General features: G+C 63.3%; 2 protein-coding genes across 6 annotated transcripts in view; one reads left to right on the plus strand and one right to left on the minus strand.

Annotated features, from left to right (window-relative positions):
* Positions 1–4,660, plus strand: part of CERK (ceramide kinase) — a 42,700-nt gene extending 38,040 nt beyond the window's left edge. Inside the window, exons 13-15 of the mRNA XM_032345705.1 lie at positions 234–439; positions 991–1,199; positions 2,377–4,660. Of these exons, the coding sequence (XP_032201596.1) occupies positions 234–439; positions 991–1,199; positions 2,377–2,446 (485 nt within the window). The 3' untranslated portion in view covers positions 2,447–4,660. The remainder of the gene's footprint in view (positions 1–233; positions 440–990; positions 1,200–2,376) is intronic.
* Positions 4,661–7,997: 3,337 nt separating this feature from the next.
* The window catches only part of GRAMD4 (GRAM domain containing 4), a 73,572-nt gene continuing 61,778 nt past the window's right edge, over positions 7,998–19,791 (minus strand). For all 5 annotated transcript variants that reach the window (XM_032345899.1, XM_032345895.1, XM_032345898.1 and 2 more), the window contains 11 exons: positions 18,754–18,845; positions 17,607–17,655; positions 16,810–16,881; positions 16,326–16,369; positions 16,141–16,250; positions 14,335–14,489; positions 12,639–12,783; positions 11,996–12,089; positions 11,569–11,653; positions 10,690–10,758; positions 7,998–10,349 (listed from right to left, as the gene is read on the minus strand). In XM_032345899.1, coding sequence (XP_032201790.1) covers positions 10,245–10,349; positions 10,690–10,758; positions 11,569–11,653; positions 11,996–12,089; positions 12,639–12,783; positions 14,335–14,489; positions 16,141–16,250; positions 16,326–16,369; positions 16,810–16,881; positions 17,607–17,655; positions 18,754–18,845 — 1,020 coding nt within the window. In that variant the 3' untranslated portion in view covers positions 7,998–10,244. The remainder of the gene's footprint in view (positions 10,350–10,689; positions 10,759–11,568; positions 11,654–11,995; positions 12,090–12,638; positions 12,784–14,334; positions 14,490–16,140; positions 16,251–16,325; positions 16,370–16,809; positions 16,882–17,606; positions 17,656–18,753; positions 18,846–19,791) is intronic.

Raw genomic sequence — 19,791 nt, forward strand, 5'->3', positions numbered from 1 at the left:
TAGCTCGCAGGCCACGCTTGCGATCGGTCTGTGTTTGAAATTGTCCAGAAGTCCCCACGTGAGGACCAGCAAAACTGCTCCGTGTTTTGCCTGGTGACCCTCTGGGCTCGGCGGTCGGCACAGGATTCTTGGTGCTGGTGCCGGGGGCCCGTCGCGGGGAGAGTTTGTGGCGAGGGTCTCAGGATGCCCGCCCGCCCCTAACGTCCCGTCCGCGACGCCCCTTTCTGCTTCAGAGGAGGTGGAGGAGTGGAAGGTGGTCTGCGGGAAGTTCCTGGCCATCAACGCCACAAACATGTCCTGCGCTTGTCCCCGGACCCCCCGGGGCCTCTCCCCGGCCGCGCACTTGGGGGACGGCTCTTCTGACCTCATCCTTATCCGGAAATGCTCCCGGTTCAACTTCCTGCGGTTTCTGGTCAGGCACACCAACCAGTGCGACCAGGTGAGCAGCGGGAGACCCCGCGTCTCGCAGCACCCGGAGGCCTGTGGCTGTGGGTGTGTCTCTGATTTTAGTAAGATCTAGGGGTGGTTTTTTGTTAAATTGTGCTTAAGGTCTACTCTAATGGTGTTCTTATGTGGCTTTTAAACTAGCGTTTATAAAAGGTAAGGAATTGTACAAGTTACAGCTAAGGAACCACCAGAATGCTTTTGTTTTTGGTTTTTTTTTTAAGGTTTACTTGTTTTTGAGAGAGAGTGAGCAGGGGAGGGGCAGAGAGAGAGGGAGAGAGGCTGTCCAGCAGGATCCCCACTCAGCACAGAGCCCAGCGGGAGGCTCGATCCCACGACCCTGAGATCGTGACCCCAGACGAAGCCGAGAGCCGGCCGCTCCGCCGACTGAGCCGCCCGGCCCGAACCCTTTAGCAAGTGCCCGTCGCCGCGGCCACGGTGGGAGGCGGGCGTCTGACGGCGGCGCGGCCCACGGCCCAGACTCCCCGGCCCGGCCTCCTCGGCCTGGGCCCGAAGAACGCCACCCCCTTCTGTGTCTCTCGGTAGTTTGACTTCGCTTTTGTCGAAGTTTATCGTGTGAAGAAATTCCAGTTTCTGTCGAAGCACATGGAGGACGAGGACGGCGACCTCAAGGAGAGGGGGAAGGCGCGCGTCGGGCCCGTGTGCGGCGACTCCGCGCCCTGCTGCTGCCCCGTGTCCAACAGCTCCTGGAACTGCGACGGGGAGGTCCTGAGCAGCTCCAGCATCGAGGTCAGGTGCGTGCCCGGGCGCGTCTCCCGGGGCTCCGTGTCCCCCGCGCCCCCATTCTGTCTGCCCCCGAGGCACCGTCGGCTGCTTTGGGGAGGAGGCTGCTGTCCCCACGGACGTCACAGCAGGACGCGTTCCTTCATTTGCTCCATGGGCCAGCAGCCCCATGGACCTCGGGGGGCCCTGGTTGTGGCCGGAGCTGGGGGTCTGGCTAGCAGCCTCCCTGGGGTGGTCGCCCCGAGGCCGCAGGAGAAGCCGCCGGGACAGTTGTCTGCGCAGGGACTCGGCTTTTCTAACTTGACCAAAGACGTGGAATTAGTTGTGATGCTGGCTTAAGGATTTACTAAAATGCGGGAAACTTTGAAAACCAGTAACAGCGTTATTTTGGCAAGCATATGGTCTGTATCTTGATATCATTACCATGTTTGAGCAGTAAGTGACTTAGGTTTTTTTTTTCCTTGAGATTTGATTTACTCGTTTTGGAGAGAGCTAGACAGAGTGTGAGCAGGGGAGTGGTGGGGCGGGGGAGAAGCAGGCTCCCCGCTGAGCTGAGAGCCTGAGGCAGGACTCGATCCCAGGACCTGGAGATCATGACCTGAGCTGAAGGCAGGCGCTTAACCATCTGACCCACCCAGATGCCCCAGTTACGGAGTTTTTCTTACTGAACATCTTGGAGGAGGCTGTGCCATCATTAGTAGAGGGGGAAGGTGGCCCTGCTGGTGGGGACCACGCGGACCCCTGAGCCCCTCAGTGCTCATCCTCACGCTTGTCGTAGAAGGAGGGGTCTCTCGGGCACCTCGGCCACTCATGGACCCCTGGGTCGGGGCTGGGGTGGCGCTCCTTCATCCCGGCTGACCGGATGTCCTGCACATCCCACATGGGGGGGTCACCCCGCACGGAGCCCTCCCTGCGGCCCTGAAAGCTCGGAACACGGCCATCTGGGGGTGGTCGCGCTGCTGAAGAGGGGGTGCCGGGTGTTGAACCCGGCCTTCGGGGCCTCCGCGCCCTTTACAAGACAGGCCTCTGAAGAGCGCGGGTAAGTCACTGTGCACCCCTGGCCTGTCCCTGCGGGGCCGGGCCCAGAGCCAGCCATGAGGAGACCCCCAGGTCCCTCCACCCTCGACCAGCAGCTGGGCCGAGGGCCAGGGGGCCGGGGGAGTCACGCGAGGCCCTTTGTCTCTGCAGGGTCCACTGCCAGCTGGTCCGCCTCTTCGCGCGGGGAATGGAGGACACCGCGAAGGAGCCGGACTGCTGAGCCGCCCTCACGCCCCGCCCGCCCCGCCGTGCTCGGGAAGCGCGAGCGCCATTTAAGAAAATTCCTGCAGACCAATTACGTTGATATATACATTTAAATTTAGAAATTTATTTTTGATAGTTAGATCTTGATTTTAGACAAACTGCTTGGTCAGCAAATCCGTGAACGTTCCCGGCCTTCAGCTCTCTGTGAGCCTGTGGACCGCGTTTCACAGAACTGGCCTCCGCCAGTGGCCCCTGTCAATTTGGGGCTCTGACTTCTTAGATACTAGGCCGATGGCGGTTTCCAGGGGCCCACCTGTGGCTCTGTCACAGTCGTTTTAGGGATGGTGGATGTGAGGTCCAAGCATCTGGTTGGGAGGTGTCGAGCAGCTCACCGGCCCTCTCCGCCGGCCGGACTCGCGTGCGCGCTCAGGTTTTGGGACACCGGGTCGTCTTCCTGTTATTGTCACCTGAACCTGGGCTTGGGGCGCGCTTACTGGGCCGGGTGTGTCCCGAGCGGCTCCGGTGACCTCGGAGCAGGACCGTCTTAGGAAGAAGGACACTGACGGAGAGACCCTGTATCTGCAAAGTCCTGGCCCTTGCCTCGGTCACGCTGGTGCCTCTGGGGCAGTCGGCCGCTGGTGAGAACGGTCGCGAGCTCTGACATGGCGTCCGTTTTAAACGGAGAGGACCCACGCTTCACAGCAACCCAGTGGGTAACGGGAGGGCTTCGTGGGGTGGTGGGAGGAAGCAGGCGCGCAAGGGGTGCAATCCGCTGTGTGGACTGTGTTCACCTCGGGCCGAGCAGCCTCGCCCTGTTGAGGGTGGGTCCCAAGGTCCCACGTTCCCGTGGCTCCTTGGCCGCAGGCCCCAGGTCTCCGCACATGCTCCAGACTTGGGCTTTTCTTCTCGCTTCATTCCATGTGTTTATGCAAACGTCCTTGTCAGCGGGAAGTGGTGTCCCCATAGTTAGCGCAATGTTTGCGGATGCACCAGAGCCCCAGCGACGGGGGTTCCCTGGAGGTATGACCCTAGTCCCCAGGGTCCCTCGTCGGCACTCTGGCCTTGTTTCCTTTGTATTCACATTAGGTATGTGGAAGACGCCTCGAAAATAGCTTTATTTGAAATAGAAGCTGCGGCTTGGACTCTGGTTTGCGGAGACGGAGCCGGCCTGACTGTCCCGGGCGGCGCTTGGCCGTTTGGAGGGGTAGCTGGTCCTGTTCACCCCAGAGACATCCGATACTGGTCGCATCTCCTTTTGGTGTTCGTGTCTGGAGCACACGTGCGATCTCCTACTCCATCTCAGTCCCGTCCAGGTCACACCAAAGCGAGCTTTCCTTGTGGCCTTTCCAGTAGACCACGTCACTGCGTCATCGTACAAAGGCAACGGTTTAGCAGGTCCTGGTCGGGCGCCGTCTGGGTGTGGAAAGTCAGTCCCCGCAGGCTCTTTCTGATCCCCGAAGCTCGCTGCTGGTGGGAAGGACAGGCAGGCAGCTCTGTGCGGGGGCAGCGGCCACATGGCAGGGCCCGGGGGAGGGCGCAGAACCACGCTGTGGGACAGGCTCCTTCACAAGCTTTCCCCAAACAGTTCTGGCCTGTCCTACAACCCACTGCCCATTGTAGGAAACTGGTCCGGGCCACGGTGAGCATTCTCTGTTCACTGAGAGCCGGCCCTGTCCCCGGCTTCCCGCATGGCTGGCCGCGTGCCCAAGTCCAGAACTGCAGGCCTTGGGGCCGTTCTCGGGACCCGAGTGATGGTCGGGACGCCCCGGGAGTTCCCGATGATGTGCACACAGTCCACAGTCCGGAAGGACTGTTCAGACATTCCCCCAGGGGCGAGAGGCTCGGATCTCCGGGAAGTCCCCACAACCACTGGACTCCAGGGTGGTGAAGAAAAACCTGGACCAGTGGTGGGTCATTGAAAACTTAGGGCCATCTAGAAGGGTTAGTCTGTGTTTTAACTTCCTTGGTGACTCATCAGTGCAAAAACACCAGGAGCCATCACGCTCTGAGCTTTCCTGCTTCTCCGCACCAGGTGGGCACCTGGTGGGCGGTCCCTGCGGCTCGGGGGCGGGGCAGGGGCGACTGCTCTGGTACAATCCTGGGTAACGGGCAAGTATGGCCTGAGAGGGTGGCTTCACTTTCTTGTAATCTTGCTGGTTTCAAGATTGGAAAATGGCGTATTTGCTCTGGTATGTTTGAGAAGACAAAAATAAAGTTACTTTGGGCAGAGTTTGGTTTTCTTTTATAAATTCTTGTTCTGCTCAAAGCAGAGCATGTTTCGTGAAAACGCCTGTGCACACTTGTTTTGAGAGTGAGCAGGTGCACGTGAGCAGGGGGAGGGGAATCCCAGGCAGACTCCCCGCTGGGCACAGGGCCCAACCGACCCCCAGGCTTGATCCCACAACCCCGAGATCATGACCTGCACTGAACTCCGAGTCAGACGCCCGCCCGACCAAGGCGCCCAGGCCCCACCCATGTAACAGTGTAAAGAACAAGAATAAAACGAGGGACACGGGGTCACCCAGGCCAAGAGCTAGAACTTCCTCCCGAAGTCCCCGTGCTCCCCTTGTGGGGGACCCGTTTCCGGTGCACCCTTCCCTTGTTTATCCGTGTGAGGGGGTCAGGACAGGCCACCCCAAGACAGGCCACTTGGGCATAAGGTTGTCTCGAGCTGAAGACTTCAAGAGGCGCCCTCTGCACCCACACCCATCTGCTGAGAAGCGGGATCAAACCTCGCCGCGGGCGGGCGTGCCGCCCTCTCCAGCGCCGTGGGCTGGCCGCGGGGACGCTCGGTGCCGAGCTAGGTCCCTTCACTTCCCCGCTGAGACCCCTCAGTGCCGTCCTACGACCTCAGAAGCCCCAAACCCTCATCCAGCTTGTCCGATCTTCTCAAGTTTGTTGCCGTTTGTTAAGAAGCCCCAGGATCTAACTGCTTCTCTGGGTCTTCTGATTCTTTTCTATAAAAGTCTCCATGAACAGCAACAAAAGAAGCTACTAGCATCAAGTAAGAACGTGTGCCTTTTGTCCGGTTCCCCTGCCTGCCGTCCGCGTGCTCGGGGGCGTACAGCCCCGGAGCCTGAGCCGGCAGGAGCAGGGTTCTCTCCCTGTACACTCGCTCCCGTCTCGTCCGGCCTCGTCCGGCAGGCGCCGCTGTTCTCCTGAAAGGAGTCACGCTGCGCGTCTCCTGGACCCCGCTGCTTCACGCTGCACATTGTGAGAAGACGTTTTCATCACGAGGCTGAGCTTTCCAGTCCGGGAACGCGGCACGTTCCCATTCATAAAGCCTTACTCGGGTCTTCTGACAGTTCCTAGTTTCCCACAGTATCTGAACCGTTCACGTATATTCCTAGCAAACTGTATTTTGGGATTAAATATTTTTTGTTTTTACATAGAAATCTGATTTTTTTTAAGTGTATCATATGGAACCCAGAAATTGTGCCTCTTACTATGAAAACTTACCTGTGTGGGGTGCATAGGAGACTCAGTCGGTGAAGCGTCTGCCTTCGGCTCGGGTCGTGATCTTGGGGTTCTGGGATCGAGTCCTGCCTTGAGCTCTCCACTCCGCAGGGAGCCCGCTTCTCCCTGTCCCCACTTGTGTTCTGTCAAATAAATACAATCTTTAAAAAAGCCCTTGTTTCTAGATCTGGGGTTCCCACAGTGCTGTCACCAACGAGTGGGAAGAGTGGAGTCGCTCCAGCTTCAGGACCTTGCCCACTTGTCCCCCATCTGTGCCAGGTCTGACTCCCCGTACAGAAGGGACAGCAGTGCCTCCCTCTAAAGGACTGGGTCCCCAGGCGCCTGCCCCCCACCTCTGCCGCCAGTATCCTGGGAGCCCTGCACCCCCGACAATGCCAGCCCGAGGCTGTGGAGGCGCTGGGACCCAGCAGGAGACGGGGTGGGCTTCCCAGCTCCGGCATGGGGGGGCTGATTTCAGGGGCTGGATGGCTCCCCCGGGCCCCCCACCCCCTGCCTCTGCACACTCCCGCAGGGCAGGGCCTCCTGGATGGACCCACGGATCCCTGCTGGGTCATAAGGCCGCAGGCAGTGGCCGCCCACCCCCCCCCATCACCCCTGCCACCCCGCCCCAAGCTGCCGGCCCCTACTCCAGCCTCCACCACAGGGGATGCGTGAGGAGTCAGCTTTGCAGGTTGGTTCCTGCAGGAGAACAGCGGTAACCACCGCCTTCGGTCCCCAACTTGATGGCAACACTTCTCTGGGCCACATGCGATCCCCCCGCCCCATTCACTAAATGCTGTTTCAGCATCAGCGGCAGGTGCCTGCACTCGATGAGAGCCAGTGTTTCAGTGCTCCTGTCCCCTGGGGCCCCAGACCCTCCCCAGGCCGGGGCAGCTGCTCCTCTGTCTTGCAGCCAGAAGGAGATTGTGGGAGCCTGGCAGGGGCTCAGGCTCCCAAGAATAAAGGCCCCAAAACCACGGGGCCACCAAGGCACCTCCTTTGGTTTCGGGGCGCCCGGGGTGAAGCCAGGAGACGCCCCCTGCAGAGGACTGCTGTAAACCCACCAGAGGAAACACAGCCGCCACAGACAAAACCAATTCCACCGAATGTGGTCCCCGGGGAGCTCTTACAGGAGGGAGGAGACCTATTTCTGCTACTTTGTGGACACATTAAATAACAAAACAGGCAAACAGGGAGCCCCATCGGCGAGGGGGGCGAAGGGGTCCCTGCCACCTCCTCCGGCTCCTCCTCACCCCTCCCCCTCCCCATAACAGGGGTCCCCACAGGGCTGGGACCTCATAGACCTTACCTGTTGGGCTGTGCAGTCCCAAGAGCGTTCACCGGGTACCTGGCCCCCAGGGACCACCGGCCTGTCCCAGCGCGGTCCCAGCCCTGAGACTGCCCGCAGCGGACAAACGGACGAACGGGAGGATGGGGCTCATCTGAGCGCAGGGCCAGCCCCTCAGACCTGATGTCTGTTCAGCTCCCGCTCACTTCGTGGGACCTGGGTCAAGCTGTGGGTGTCGGGGGCAGGAGGCTGCGCCCTTGACTGTGCCCAGCTCAGCTCCACACAGGACTTTGGTGGGTTCAGATGTCGGCCAGTTCCTGCATCCCTTGGTCTCCACTGTCAGTGTCTCGACTGGCTGAGCCACGGGGGCCACCGGGGACCCTTCTGCCCAAACCCCAGGGGGGAGGGCTCCAGGTTGCAGCTGGTCCCAGAGATGCCTACCATCCCCAGGGACGTCCTGCCTAGGACCTGCTCCCCAACCCCGAGGGTCCTTTTCTAGGCTCCTCCGTGTCCCGGCAGAGTGATGGGCCCACTGCCCTGTCACCCAGTGCCAGGCCCTGGATGCGCTGAACCGGCCTTCCAGCCTCTGGGAACCGGGACCCCTGCTTCCCCTCAATGTCTGCTCCCATGCCCCCTGCCACACTCCATGCCCCAGGCTGCTTCGGATCCCAAACCCCTGCTACCCTCCAGCACTGGTGCTCACGGTGATCCTGGGCCCCCAGGAGGGGAACCGGCCTGCCCCCCTCCAGCTGCCGACAAGGCACAGGGGCCCCACTGGGGAGGCCAAGCACCCCCCACCCTCCCCGGAGCACAAAGCATCTGAGGTTTATTTAAATAAAAATTATAATTTATACAAGACTTCTTTAAACAAACAAAGTTTTCTTAAAAAACTGTTACAGGGTTTTTCATCAGTTCTTCATACAGTACAACCCTTCTGTGGAACAGAGTGACAGCAGGAACGGTTACTTACAGATCCAAAACAGACTCGAGCTTTGGACCTAAAAATGTAACATTCACGCTAGTTCAGTGATTAGTCATAGAAATTAAACATCTGCCCAGATTTACACAGTTTGATAGAAACCCTGGGCTCTCTCTGCCAGGCAGCGGGGAGCCCCCGGGGGCCACGTACCCCCACCCAGCGCCCCGGGCCGTGCTCCGCACGTGGTCAGTTTTCATCTCCCTTTCTCCTCAGAAGGGACTCGAACCAAACCACCCGCTCTGCTGAGGAGGGCAAGCCCCATGCCAACCCCTTGGCAGCCCCAGGGAGGGGTGTGAGCGGCTCCCAGAGGGTCCCCCTGAATCGGCCTGTCCCCCCTCGCCTCAGGCACCGCGGGAGGGTCCCTGTGGGAGGGTCCCCGGGGGTGCCTGAGGCCTCTGCGGGGCCCATGGGAGCCGGTCCCCCTGCGCCCACAGTGGGAGCCAAAGCCAGGACTCAGAGCGGCTCTGCCTTCGGTCCGACGAGAAGCCGGCCTGCGGGGTCGTGTGAACGCCAGCGCCAGGCAGACCAGGGCGGCGGGCGCCGCGGGTGCCCTCAGACCTCACCGGCCGGGCGGGCTGTGTGCTTCATCAGGCTGGTCGGCGCGGCCCCCTGGGAGCGCGGCCCCCTGGGAGCGCGGCCTGGGCCTTGGCGTGCGGCTCCGTGGCCCCCCGAGAAGGAGGACGCGAGCGAGGCCACCGGGCTTCACCCAAACCAGCAAATTAGGACTGGAGCAAAGGTAAAAATTACATCTGAAAAATGATACAAAAATAAGAAAAACAGCTTGCTCTCTGTAAAAAATATAATCTTCTGTTTCTTCAAAAAACAACAATGTCCAGGACACCCAGGGGACGCAGGGCACGCCGAGGAGCCGCCGTCGAGTCGGAGGCACCGGCCGGGGGGTGGGCGCGGCCGCCACAACCTCAGCCTGTCCTTCCCCAAGGTCACAGGCCTGTCCCCAAGCCAATGCAGCCCGCAGACAGACCCCTCCCCCAAACCCCGGCCTCGGCCACCAGCGCCCTGGCAGGCGCCGGGTGGGGGTGGCTCGCTCCCACCGCCGGACGTCAGGGGCGCAGACCACCCGGCCCCCAGCCTCTGGGCTCCACTCAGTCACTCCCCACTGCTGGAGCCCCCGAGTGGCCCCACACAGCTCCCATGGCAAACCGGCAGCCAGCCTGGCCCACGGTGCATCCAGGCCGCTCCCGCCCCTGGGCCCCAGAGCACCCCTCTGCCAGCCCCGGAGGCTGTCACCACGAAGCCACACCTGGCCGTGCTGCGGCTGACGTTCATCTGAGAGCATCCCGCGCTCAGAGGGCCCCGAAAGCCCCGGCCGATGGTCTACTTTCCAGAGCAGAGAGTGAAAGATGTGCTTCTGCCTGCACGCCACTCCCTGTCTGTGAGGGTTGCCGACTCCTGGCCTCCCAGTGGCTAGTAGGGCCCAGATGGCCAGTGGCCTTGGTGGCTCCTTGGCCCCTGTGGATGGCTGGCACCGAGCGCAGGCCAGACCGAGCCGCGCCCTGTCCCGGGCCCCACTTGAGGCCGCGTGGTAGGTGGCCTCGCTACAGGAAGGAGTGAGACCCACGGGCCCGCCCAGGGTGGTCGGCGGAGGCGCCTCCGAGCCGCTCCTCACCGATGTCCTTCATGCCCAGGAAGAGGGACGCCGGTGCTCGCAGCCGTGGCTTCGGCGTGCAAGCGCTCCGGCCTCTGGAGGGCCGGGCGCGGCGGGCGCGGGCTCTCCGTCCAGGGCGGCGGGACGGCGGCTGTACTCGGCGGCGGCTGGCACAGGCCTGAGTGTCCTCCTTCCCGCTGGCCTCCGAGCATCCCTGCCCTCTGCGTCCGTGTGGTCGTGGGACGCACCTCCCCTGTGGGACGGGCGGGCGCCGTCCGAGGCCGCAACCCCCGCGTGAAGGGGTCCGGGAAGCGCAGCGTGAACACAATAAAACCACAGGTCAAGGGGAATTATTGCGAAAGATCAGGAGGATGTCCAACTGTTTTTCCACTATCAAATTGTTAAAAAACAAAAAAACAAAAAAAACAAAAATAAACCAAAAAACCAAACGAAAGCCTTCCAGCATCATCCCGGGTGGATGGACACTAGCTGTCGCTGCCAGCCGCCGCGGCTGCCGTGATCTTCATGTACTGGCTGAGGATGGTCTCGAAGGCCTCGTCTCTGTGCACCATGGCGCCAAACACCAGCGGCTGGTGGGGCGGAGACGCGTGCTGACCCTGCGCAGCCAGGCTGAGCAGGGCCCCATGGGGTCTGGTGCCCAAGGGCAGACCCCCCCACGCCCCCGCACGGGCTCCAGGCCCACCTGCAGCGAGAGACTGGCTCCTCCCGGCCCCCCCTTCCTCCCTGCGGCCCCGGCCCTGAACCTGACCGGACTTGCAGAGGCAGGAGGCTGCTGCGGCCACAGCGAGGGAAAGAGAAAGGGGGTCCCCTCGGGTCCCGAGCCGGTCAGCGGCTCTGCGTGTGTCCCAGGGATTTAGACCCACACCCCCTACCTCTCTGCCACGGCCCGGTGTCCCGCACCACACTTACTTTCTGGGTTGAAGGCGTTGACACAGCGATCCCCATGCCTGAGCCCGGGAGGACAGAGAGGACCTTGTACTGAGGGGTGATGGCACATGGTCAGCTTGGAGCCCTCCCAGGATCAGGACCAGGCCTGTCCCCGGCACGCTTCTCCCAGGGGCCCACAGACAACCAGCCCCATGAAACCCTGCCTTCCTGACCACGAGAGGACAGACTGACTTCATGACCGAGAATCCAGACCTGCCCATGCCCTATCCCACCCCTCCCGGCAGGCCGAGTGAGATGGGGTCTCCCTAAGGAGCAGGGGAACGTCTCCTGTCCCAGCCGCTGCATCTCTCTCCGGCGGGGGTGGGGGGGCGCGAGGGGGGTGTGCTCCTGACGTGCCAGCGAGCTGCGGCCACTCCCCACCTAGGCTGGCCTGTGTCCCAGACGCTCAGACGCTGGAGGCGGGGGGCACTGCACATGCCCTGCCCTGTCCAAGTGACGCTCGGAGGGACACTGGCCGAGGACACACCCAAGGTGGGGGGAGCATCTCAGGGCCAAGGGGCGGATACACAGTGGTTAGTGGGGGCTGGGGCACCCGGCCGGGCCCACCGTGCTGTGCTCCCCTTCCCCATCTGTGGGAGGGCGCCTGGCGCTGACCCGTGAGGACGGGGGCAAGCCCGTGGTATGCGGACACTCTCCGAGGGGAGCTAGGGGGCTCTGCACGGAGACCTTCTAGAAGGGGAGCCTGACACAGGCACTCCCACGTCTCCCGACGGCACCACTCCCTCACCGCGAACACATCTGCCTTCCAACCGAAGCCCACCGGCTTCACGGCCCCACGGCCTCTCTCCTCCGCAGCCGGAAAGGGGTAACTGAAGAGGGTAGGAGAGGACCCACACGGACCTTCTGTATGTCCGTGATGTCCATCAGCTTGATGACCTTGTTTCTCTTGGAAGAACCGGATTTGGAGCTTTCAAAGCACAAGTAACTACAAGAGGAGAAACAAAGACATGTGACCCAGCAACCGCACGGGGACGCCCGCTCGGGCTGCTGTCATCACGGTCCCCATGCGGCAGGCAGAGCGTCCCTTCCAGCCGCTGCTGCGCACCCACTTTCCACAGAGCCGGCGCTCTGAGATGAGGGCGACTGAGGCTGGCGGCTACATTGCACCTGAGCCGTGTTCACGGGCGTCCCGCATCCTGGGGTGTCCCCCTAGAGCCGGCACGGTCTCTGAGGCCTGGCCCTTCAGCGAGAGGAGCTGGGGAGGCCAGGGCGCAGCCGCCACAGCAAGGATGGGAGACAGGGGACCGAGGGCCTACGCAGCACTCACTTCTCCGTCACGTACAGAACCCCGTTGCGGATGTAGTCGGTGGGCATCTTGCGGTCCCGGTTTATGAGGCAGCAGCGCCAGCCATGCTCGCACACTAGTAGGGAGGGACGGGGTCCGTCAGCCCTGCTCCCCGGGGCCAGGCCAGCTCATTCCCCAGCCACCAAGAACACCCACAGCGGGAGGCAGGCTGCCCTCTGCTCTCCTAGAAAGCGGGTATCTGCTCCCGTGTGGGAGCCGGCGTGGGCTTCTGTCCCCTCCGAGGAGCACACAGCTCACGTGGTGCAGACGGACAGACCCGCCGCCTCGACACTCAGGGGCCACGTCTGCACGGCCCGGGTTAGCAGGGTGGGGGGACTGGACAAGGTCAAAGCTCAGCTCTCCATGGCCGGCAGTCATGCACTGTGACCCGCCACGTGGTTCTAAGGGCCCAGCCGCCTGCCACCAGGTCCTGGCCGGCCCCTCTGAGTTCCTGCAGCCCAGCCATCCACGGCCGATGAGACGGGTGCCCTAGGAGCACAGCCAGCAACTCCCGCCTGCTGCCCAGAGCCCTCCCAGGCCCCCAGGGCCTGTCCCGGCCACCGGCCCCAGCGCAGGCGGAGCCCCCAAACGGCCAGGGCGGGCCACAGGCTCTGCGCACACATACCTGCCAGCGGGCGCTCGTTTTCTGTCAGGTTGAAGATCTCGTGGAAACCGCCCTTCTTGGCGCCGTGGAGGCGACCGGCGTCCTCGTCCTTGTTGAGGCCGGCGGGCGCGCCGGAGACGCAGCTCCGCGAGGAGGCCGTCTGCAGCTGCCAAGAGCACATGGGACTCCCCATTAGTCGCGCCAGCTGCGGGTGGGGGGACAGGGACGCACACAGCCCCCCGCCTGCCCCTGCCCAGCTGGCAATGGAGACGAGCAGCAGGCGCGGATGTCCGCATGTGGGGTGCGGACCCCTACGAGCCCCTGCCAGGGGCTGCTCCTCATCCCAGGAGCCCTGATTCCCCCAGCAGCGCCCCCACTCCAGAGCGCCGGGCCAGGACCTGCACCCCAGCACATGCGGTCCATATCCCAGGCCACCAGGTGCTCAGCACAGAGGCCATCCCAGACATTTCTGAAATCGGAACTGGCCGGGGCACAGCCCACGGAAAGTGACGTTCAAGGTCAAACAGAGTCACAACACAGCAACGCACAGCATCAGGTCCCCGCAGAGAAGGGGTTTCCACACGGACACCATACCTTGTCGGACCCTGACAGCTGGCCAGGAAGGAGATGACAGACAGACGCGTGACCGAGAGAAGGGAGAAAGAGGGTCCCCGCGACGTGAGCTCACACACGGGGGCTGAGCAGAGCTGCACGCAGACGCTGTGGCGGGGCCCCTCCCCGTCTCCACCTCCAGGAAGTCCACGTCCTCACTCCCCGGCTCTGTCTCTCCCGAGGCCGGCCGGGCTACATGGTAACCCCTGGAAGGCCCTGTCCTGATCACCCCAGGGCGAGGATGAGCCCCTCGTCCTCTCGCACGCCCGCAGGGAGCCAGGCTGCCTGCCTCTGTACCTCCTCCCTAGGCCTGCCTCCTCCTGCACGACCAGAGCTCGCCCACCAGCGCACCACGACCCTGCTCGTGTGCAGAGAGCCTCACACGCTGCTCCCAAGTGTGGGCTCCCAGCAAGCTCTGCAGTCCCAGAACCTGGGAAGACTGACCTTCACCTGACCTTCACCTGACCCAGAGCTGCCCTCCCGTTGCTGGGTCACCGAACACCCTGTCCTCAGACGACACTCACACAACACAGCCATCCGACGTCACCTCCTTCAGGAAACCTTCTCAGACCTCCCCAGGAGTCCTATGGGACCCAGAACCTCCCGCGCTCGTCTGAGACCCTAAGAGTGCCTAGGCCAGCTCATCCTCTGTGTCCGAGTCTGGGACCCAGGGCCAAACACCCACAAAGCCCTTCTACCATGAATAAAATACAGGCCCCATGCCAGCCTGTGGGCACGAGGTAGGCCCGCACCTGAGCTGGGGAACAGAGGGCCAGACAGTACCTCCCACGGCTCCCTCCTCCCAAGGCCCCCTAGCTCTGGGCAGACGTGACCAGCCCCCCGCACCCTGCCTGCCCTTGGCCTGGGGGCCAGCATGGCTCAGGCAAGTCCGTCGGGGGCCGATTTGAGGGGCCTCGAGGCAGGAGAGGGCCTCTAGCACAGCCTCCCCCAGTGGCCACCCGGCGCCGTGGGGCGCTCTAAAGCAGCAGTGCCGGGCAGCGGGGGCCGTACTCTGTCTGCTTTAAGGGCCCCACGAGATCAGGAAGACACCAGCCTCCCCACGCACAGAGAGCACAAGTGGGGGCCCCGCCCGAGGCCAGCCTACCCGGCGCGACACGGCGGTGCTGGAGCGCTCTTTGAGCTGGGGGTCCGTGGGCAGGCTCCTCCAGATGATGTAGGGGGTGTCGTATTTGGCTCGCAATCTCGGGCAGCGTTTGAAGACAAAGTCAATGAGGAAAAACTTGATGCCAGCGTAGAGTCCTAGGGACAGGAGATGACAGTCCCGTTGTGGCCAGGGCCCACAGACGGCCTCCCAGAACCCAGGTGTGGCCGGCGCAGGGCAGGGGGAGCAAGAGTGTGAGGTGACCCGGCCAACGCGGTGTCCCCTTCAGTGTCTCGCCACCTGGGGCCCTCAGGCAGCTCCTGCCGACCACAGCACCTTGCACACAGACGGGCCCACCACTTACCACCCCACAAGGGTGACATGAAAGAAAGTGCAAGGGACCCACCCCCAGCCAGCCGCCCTCTGATCTGGTGGCCCGGCATCACGGCCACCAGAGGCGCCCCCCTGCACCCCGGGCCCCCGAGAAACAGGACTGAGGGCATTTCACTTTGGTTGGTGTCAGTCCTTGTCCCCAAGGCCATGCTGTCTGTCAGCACTGCTTGTCCTGACAAGGCATGAGGGGGGCCAATGAGAGACCAAGGCCACAGGGGCACGCCAGGAGGTGGTTGGCAGGTGGGGACCGCCCCCGCCCTGTGCGAACCCCGAGCTCAACGTCCCAGCTCAGATCCAGCCTCTACCCTCGCCCTGACCCCTGCACTGCAGACAGGCCGTGCCCGCTTCAGGGACACAGAGACCCCGCAGGAAATCAGAGCTCAGGGTCTAGCCTGGGGAGGAGGGTGCAGCTTCCTGGGGTAGGTGGGCCGAGTGGGTTGGGGCAGCCTCAGAACCATGGCTTTGGCCTCAGGGCAGCCTCCACACCGGCCCACACCCTCTCCCTACCCTGCAGAAGCCCCAGGCAGGGGTTCAGTACAGGGGTGCCAGCAAACCCATGGGGGTGTTCAAGCTATCCTGCCATGCCATCCCATGGTCTGAAAGAGACAGAAGCCACATCGTGCACAGTCAGCCCTGAGGCCAGTGGCTCCCTGAAATCTGCATGCTGCCCACCCCAAAATCAAGCTCTGAGCGCCCTGTCTTCAGTTTGCCCCCCCACTTCCCCAGAGGCCCCACTTGGCAACACGGCCTACCAGCCCGTCGGGGCATACCCTGAGCCCTCCCCGACCATCCAGTCCATCCATAGCTCCTGGCGTCGGGCTCCAACCACAACCAGGGTCCCCCTAGGGCTCCACAACCCCGACGCAGCTGCCTGCTTCAGGCCCCTCACTGCCCTGCCCTGCCCACCCCACCCCAGCCACGGGCTGCTCCTGACCCGCCCAAAGCAGAATCCAGAAAGCTCTCCTTCTGCTCAGACCCCACTGCACAGAGACTCGAGGCCACTGTCCCCCACGACACCTGCACCCCACGTCATCCTCCCTTGACCCACCCCCCCGAGGCCCCCGTGAGCGCTCCGAGCTGGCTGACCGCGGTCCACGACCGACGCCTCCCAGCCCCCGTGCTCGCGGGGAGCGGGGCGGGGCCGGGGGTTGGCTCTTGAAGGCAGAAAACAGGCTCGTTTTAAGGAACAAGGATCACGGCTCTGGGGTTCCGATGGGCTTCGTTTCTCCCAAGTTCCACAGTTCTAACGGAGAGCCGTTGGGTGCGGCGCCAGGGCAGGCAGGCCGCATGCGCTAACACCGGCCCCCAGAGACCTGTGCGTTCTGTGGACGCTCCGGAGGGCAGCAGGCCGGGACCCCCGCGCCCCCCAACCCGGCACGCACGGCAGCCCGGACCCCAGCCCGGGCGCCTCCTTACCCACGGCCAGTCCCACCAGGCGGTAGGGGAAGAAGCAGGAGGCGAGGAAGGCAGCCCAGAGCGCGACGTACAGCTTCTGCGTGATCTCGGGCTGGACCCACATGAACAGGCTGGAAGGGAGAGGGGGGCTCAGCCGGGACCGGGGCCGCACCCCCGAAGGTGCGGGCTGGGGGCCGGGGACTTACTTCTTGATCTTCTCTAGGATGTCAGCCATCTTGCCGAAGAGGTTCTGTGGGGAGAAGCTGTGGTCACCACAGGCCCTGGGCCCGTCTATACGGTGACATGGGGGGGTGCGTAGCCGCCCCACGAGGCCACAACTGGAGGTGGGGGGCACGCAGAGCCCCGCTGTCCCACCCAGCCACTCACAGGCTGGGGACGGGGTGGTGGGTCCCCGCGAAGCCCAGGGACTCGCACGGACGCCGGACGCCGGACGCAGGCCACGTCCCTCCCAGCAGCCGGCTCCGCCCCGGCTCGGCAGGTCTCCGCCCTCCAGGGCGCCCGCCATCAGCCCCGACCCTCCCGCCAACCGTGGCCGTGGGTACTGCCAAGGGATCGACGGGCAGGTCAGCTGACCACAGACAATCCAGGCCTGCGGTTCTGGGGGTTGGGGCCCCCATGGGGCTGGGCTGACGCACAGACGCCCTCGGGGCTGGAGCCCGAGAGCTGTACCTGGGCCTTCTGGGCCACATCCAGCACGAGCTGGAACTTCTCAGACACGGTCAAGTCTTCCTTTGGAGGCTCCTGCAGCCAAAGGGGACAGAGAATTTCCACCGGAATTCAGCAGCCCAGAGCAATGGTTCACAGAAGCAGTCCAGAGGCCTCACAGCCCCAGAAGCAGGGTCCCGCACTAACCCTGCACAGAGGGGCTGGCTGTCCTGGCAGACGCACCCCCGCCGGTGCCCGAGAGGGTGGGCGGGCAGCGGCAGTCCCCCGAGCCAGCAGGGGGTCACGCTTCCACCGCCCATCTTCAAAGGTGTGTCTGAGACCCTGTAGCCCTCCACCCCTCACTCTGTACGGAGGGAAACTGAGGCGAGGGGGAACGACCTCCACCTGTTTGAGTTCATTTAACAAGAACCTCCCAAGGGCCTCCTGGACGCCGGGGCCCAGCAGGTCACAGTTCGCTGATCCCTGCTCTACTGACCTCTGGTCCAGGAGGCCCCTGTACCCCTCTCCCTGCTCCAGCGTATGACCCCCACCAGGAGGGGTAAGGACAGCCCAGGACCCAGGTCTGGTGAGGACCTGCTTCCCCTGCAGTGAAGCAGGGGCCAGGGAGGGGCACTCGGGGTGTTGGCTGGCTGGGGGTCAGCCTGTGGCCATCCAGGGCTCTGTGGTGGGGGAGGCTGGCCTTCTGCTTCCTGACCTCCACTTGCCAGGCAGGGGTCCCCTGGGCATCTAGCAAGCAGCACCCGGAGGCTCCGGGAAGCTGGCCGGGCGGAGACAGAGACCTTCACCCTCCCAGGACTTACCACCGGTTCAGAGACTTCAGGCACGATGCTCCACTGTATCCTCCAGCCCCTGCAAGGACAGCGTCATGCGCTTTTCACAGACGGACGACACCGAGTCCCCAGCCCCGTGCTCCCGGCGGGGAAGAAGTGTGGGACAGGAAGGGCTCTGGAACCCTCTGTCTGCAGCCGAGACCTGCAGGGCTGCTCCCTGGCTCTTGAGCAGGGACAGTTCAGGGTCACCCCCAGGAGCCCCTCCCCTGGGGGCCCAGAGGTGGAACAGAAGATCTTTCAGAAGAAGCCAGTGAAGAAATAACGGTGAGTGCTTTAGCTAATCGTGCCTGGTCTGGGCACAGGTGACCCCTTCCCAGGTATGTCAAGATATTCTTCTCTACAAAATACGTTTTCAAATAACCCTACTTAAGCAGGCTCAGAGATGCACCCGGGAAAGCCGTATGTGAAAGTGTGAACTTCTCAACAGCTAAGCACAGATCTGCCTGCGGCGGGGAACCGGGAGGCTCCGTCGGTGCAGCGTCTGCTTTCAGCTCAGGTTATGATCCCGGGGTCCCGGGATGCAGTCCTATGTCCAGCTCCCTCCTCAGCGGGGAGCCTGCTTCTGCCTCTGCCTCTGCCGCCTGCTCTTGACTGTCTCTCAAATACATAAATAAAAACTTAACAAAAAAAAGTCAGGACTGCTAGGGCCCACTGCAGGCCTGCCGTGAAGCAGGGGTCACTGCTGCCACATACAGACCAAGCAGCTGGGGAGGAGGGGTTCCCCGTGGAGCCCCCCGGAGCGCGCCCAGCACAGAGAAGATGCCGCATGGGCTCCGTGATTGCAACGACCCTCCCGCTGAGTCCCGGGGCCTCCCAGGGCACAGAGACTCCACAGCCCCGCAAGTCCCTGGGGTCGTCACAGCTGAGCAGGAGCTGCTGGTGGGACCCCCTGCCGGCCCCCGAGAGAAAGGAGCTGGGGAGTCTGCGTAGCCCCGCCTGCTGCCTCCCGCAGACCAGGTGGAGGTGGGCGTCCTCCTGGGGGCTCGGGAGCCCAGCCTCCCCGAGGACCACTCCCCAAACCCCACGTGTGAGGCAGCCCTAGCTCAGGTGTGCTACGGTTGTGTGTGTCGTCGGAAGACAGCCCAGTCACGTACGCAGAAGGAAGCTGCTCACCTACCTGGCTATGAGGTAATTGAGGGATAACCTCAAAATTGCTAGAAATAAGAACATGGGGATGGCCCAGCCATGCCACACGGCGTTCATGTACACCTGCGGGTTTGGAGAGAGACAGTCAGGCGGCCTGAGGCCACATCCCTCCCCCTGCCCTGCCCCACCGGGCAGGCAGCCATGCCAGGAGGCGGGGAGCCCAGGCCCCCAGGGCCTTCCCCAAGGGCTGACGGCAGGACAGGGAAGCCCTGCGAGGAGCTGCTCTCTCAGGAGGAGCCGCCAGTGCTCCCAGGGTGCAGGGAGCAGGCGTCCCAGGGAAGCAGCCATTGCACGCAGCCTGGGATGGGCCAAGGTCCCTGCCAGCTCTGGGGGCGGCTCCCTTAAGCTGGAGCTGGCAACACCCCCAGGACTCAGCGCGGCCAGTGAGGCAAGTGACTGCTGGCTGAGAAGCCCCTGCGTGCCGTGTGCCAGGCCAAGTGCGGCTCGGGCTCCTCCGCTCCAGGCCCACCGGGACTGGCAGAGCTGCCGGCACAGAGCAGACGCTCAGAAAAGGGCAGAGAAGGGAATGTGGCGGGGGCGGGGACGGGGAAGGGGTCCAGGCGGAGGCCTGGAAGGTAGGTCTGAATGGCGAGCACATCCCCTGGTGACGGTAGGCAGGACCAAGGTACCAAAGGCCTCATGGAGCTTGGAAGGGTGAAGGCAGGGCTTTGGGGAGCTGAAGGCGGGGCCTCTGGCGTGAGGTGGGGCTGGCGCCCGGCCACTGAGTCACTGAGTCGTGTTCTCAGTCTGTGTTTGCAAAATGCCCGTCTCCCCTGCACTGGCACCAAGCTAGGGCTTTAGGGAGGTCTCAGAACCCTCTGGAACGCACAGATGGGGACTTTGGAAGCTGCGGCCACCGCTCTCTGGCCTGGCAGGCGGGAGGGCAGGCTGTGTCCTCCTCCCAGTGACCAGAGGGTCTCACGTGGGGCTGGGGATGGCTGCCACAGGACCATTCCAGCACCGCCGCAGGGTCCATGTCCCCCAAGGGCACACGGCAATGCCAGGCCCC

This window comes from Mustela erminea, chromosome 6, assembly GCF_009829155.1.
Source record: "Mustela erminea isolate mMusErm1 chromosome 6, mMusErm1.Pri, whole genome shotgun sequence".
In the NCBI taxonomy this organism is placed as follows: Eukaryota; Metazoa; Chordata; class Mammalia; order Carnivora; family Mustelidae; genus Mustela; species Mustela erminea.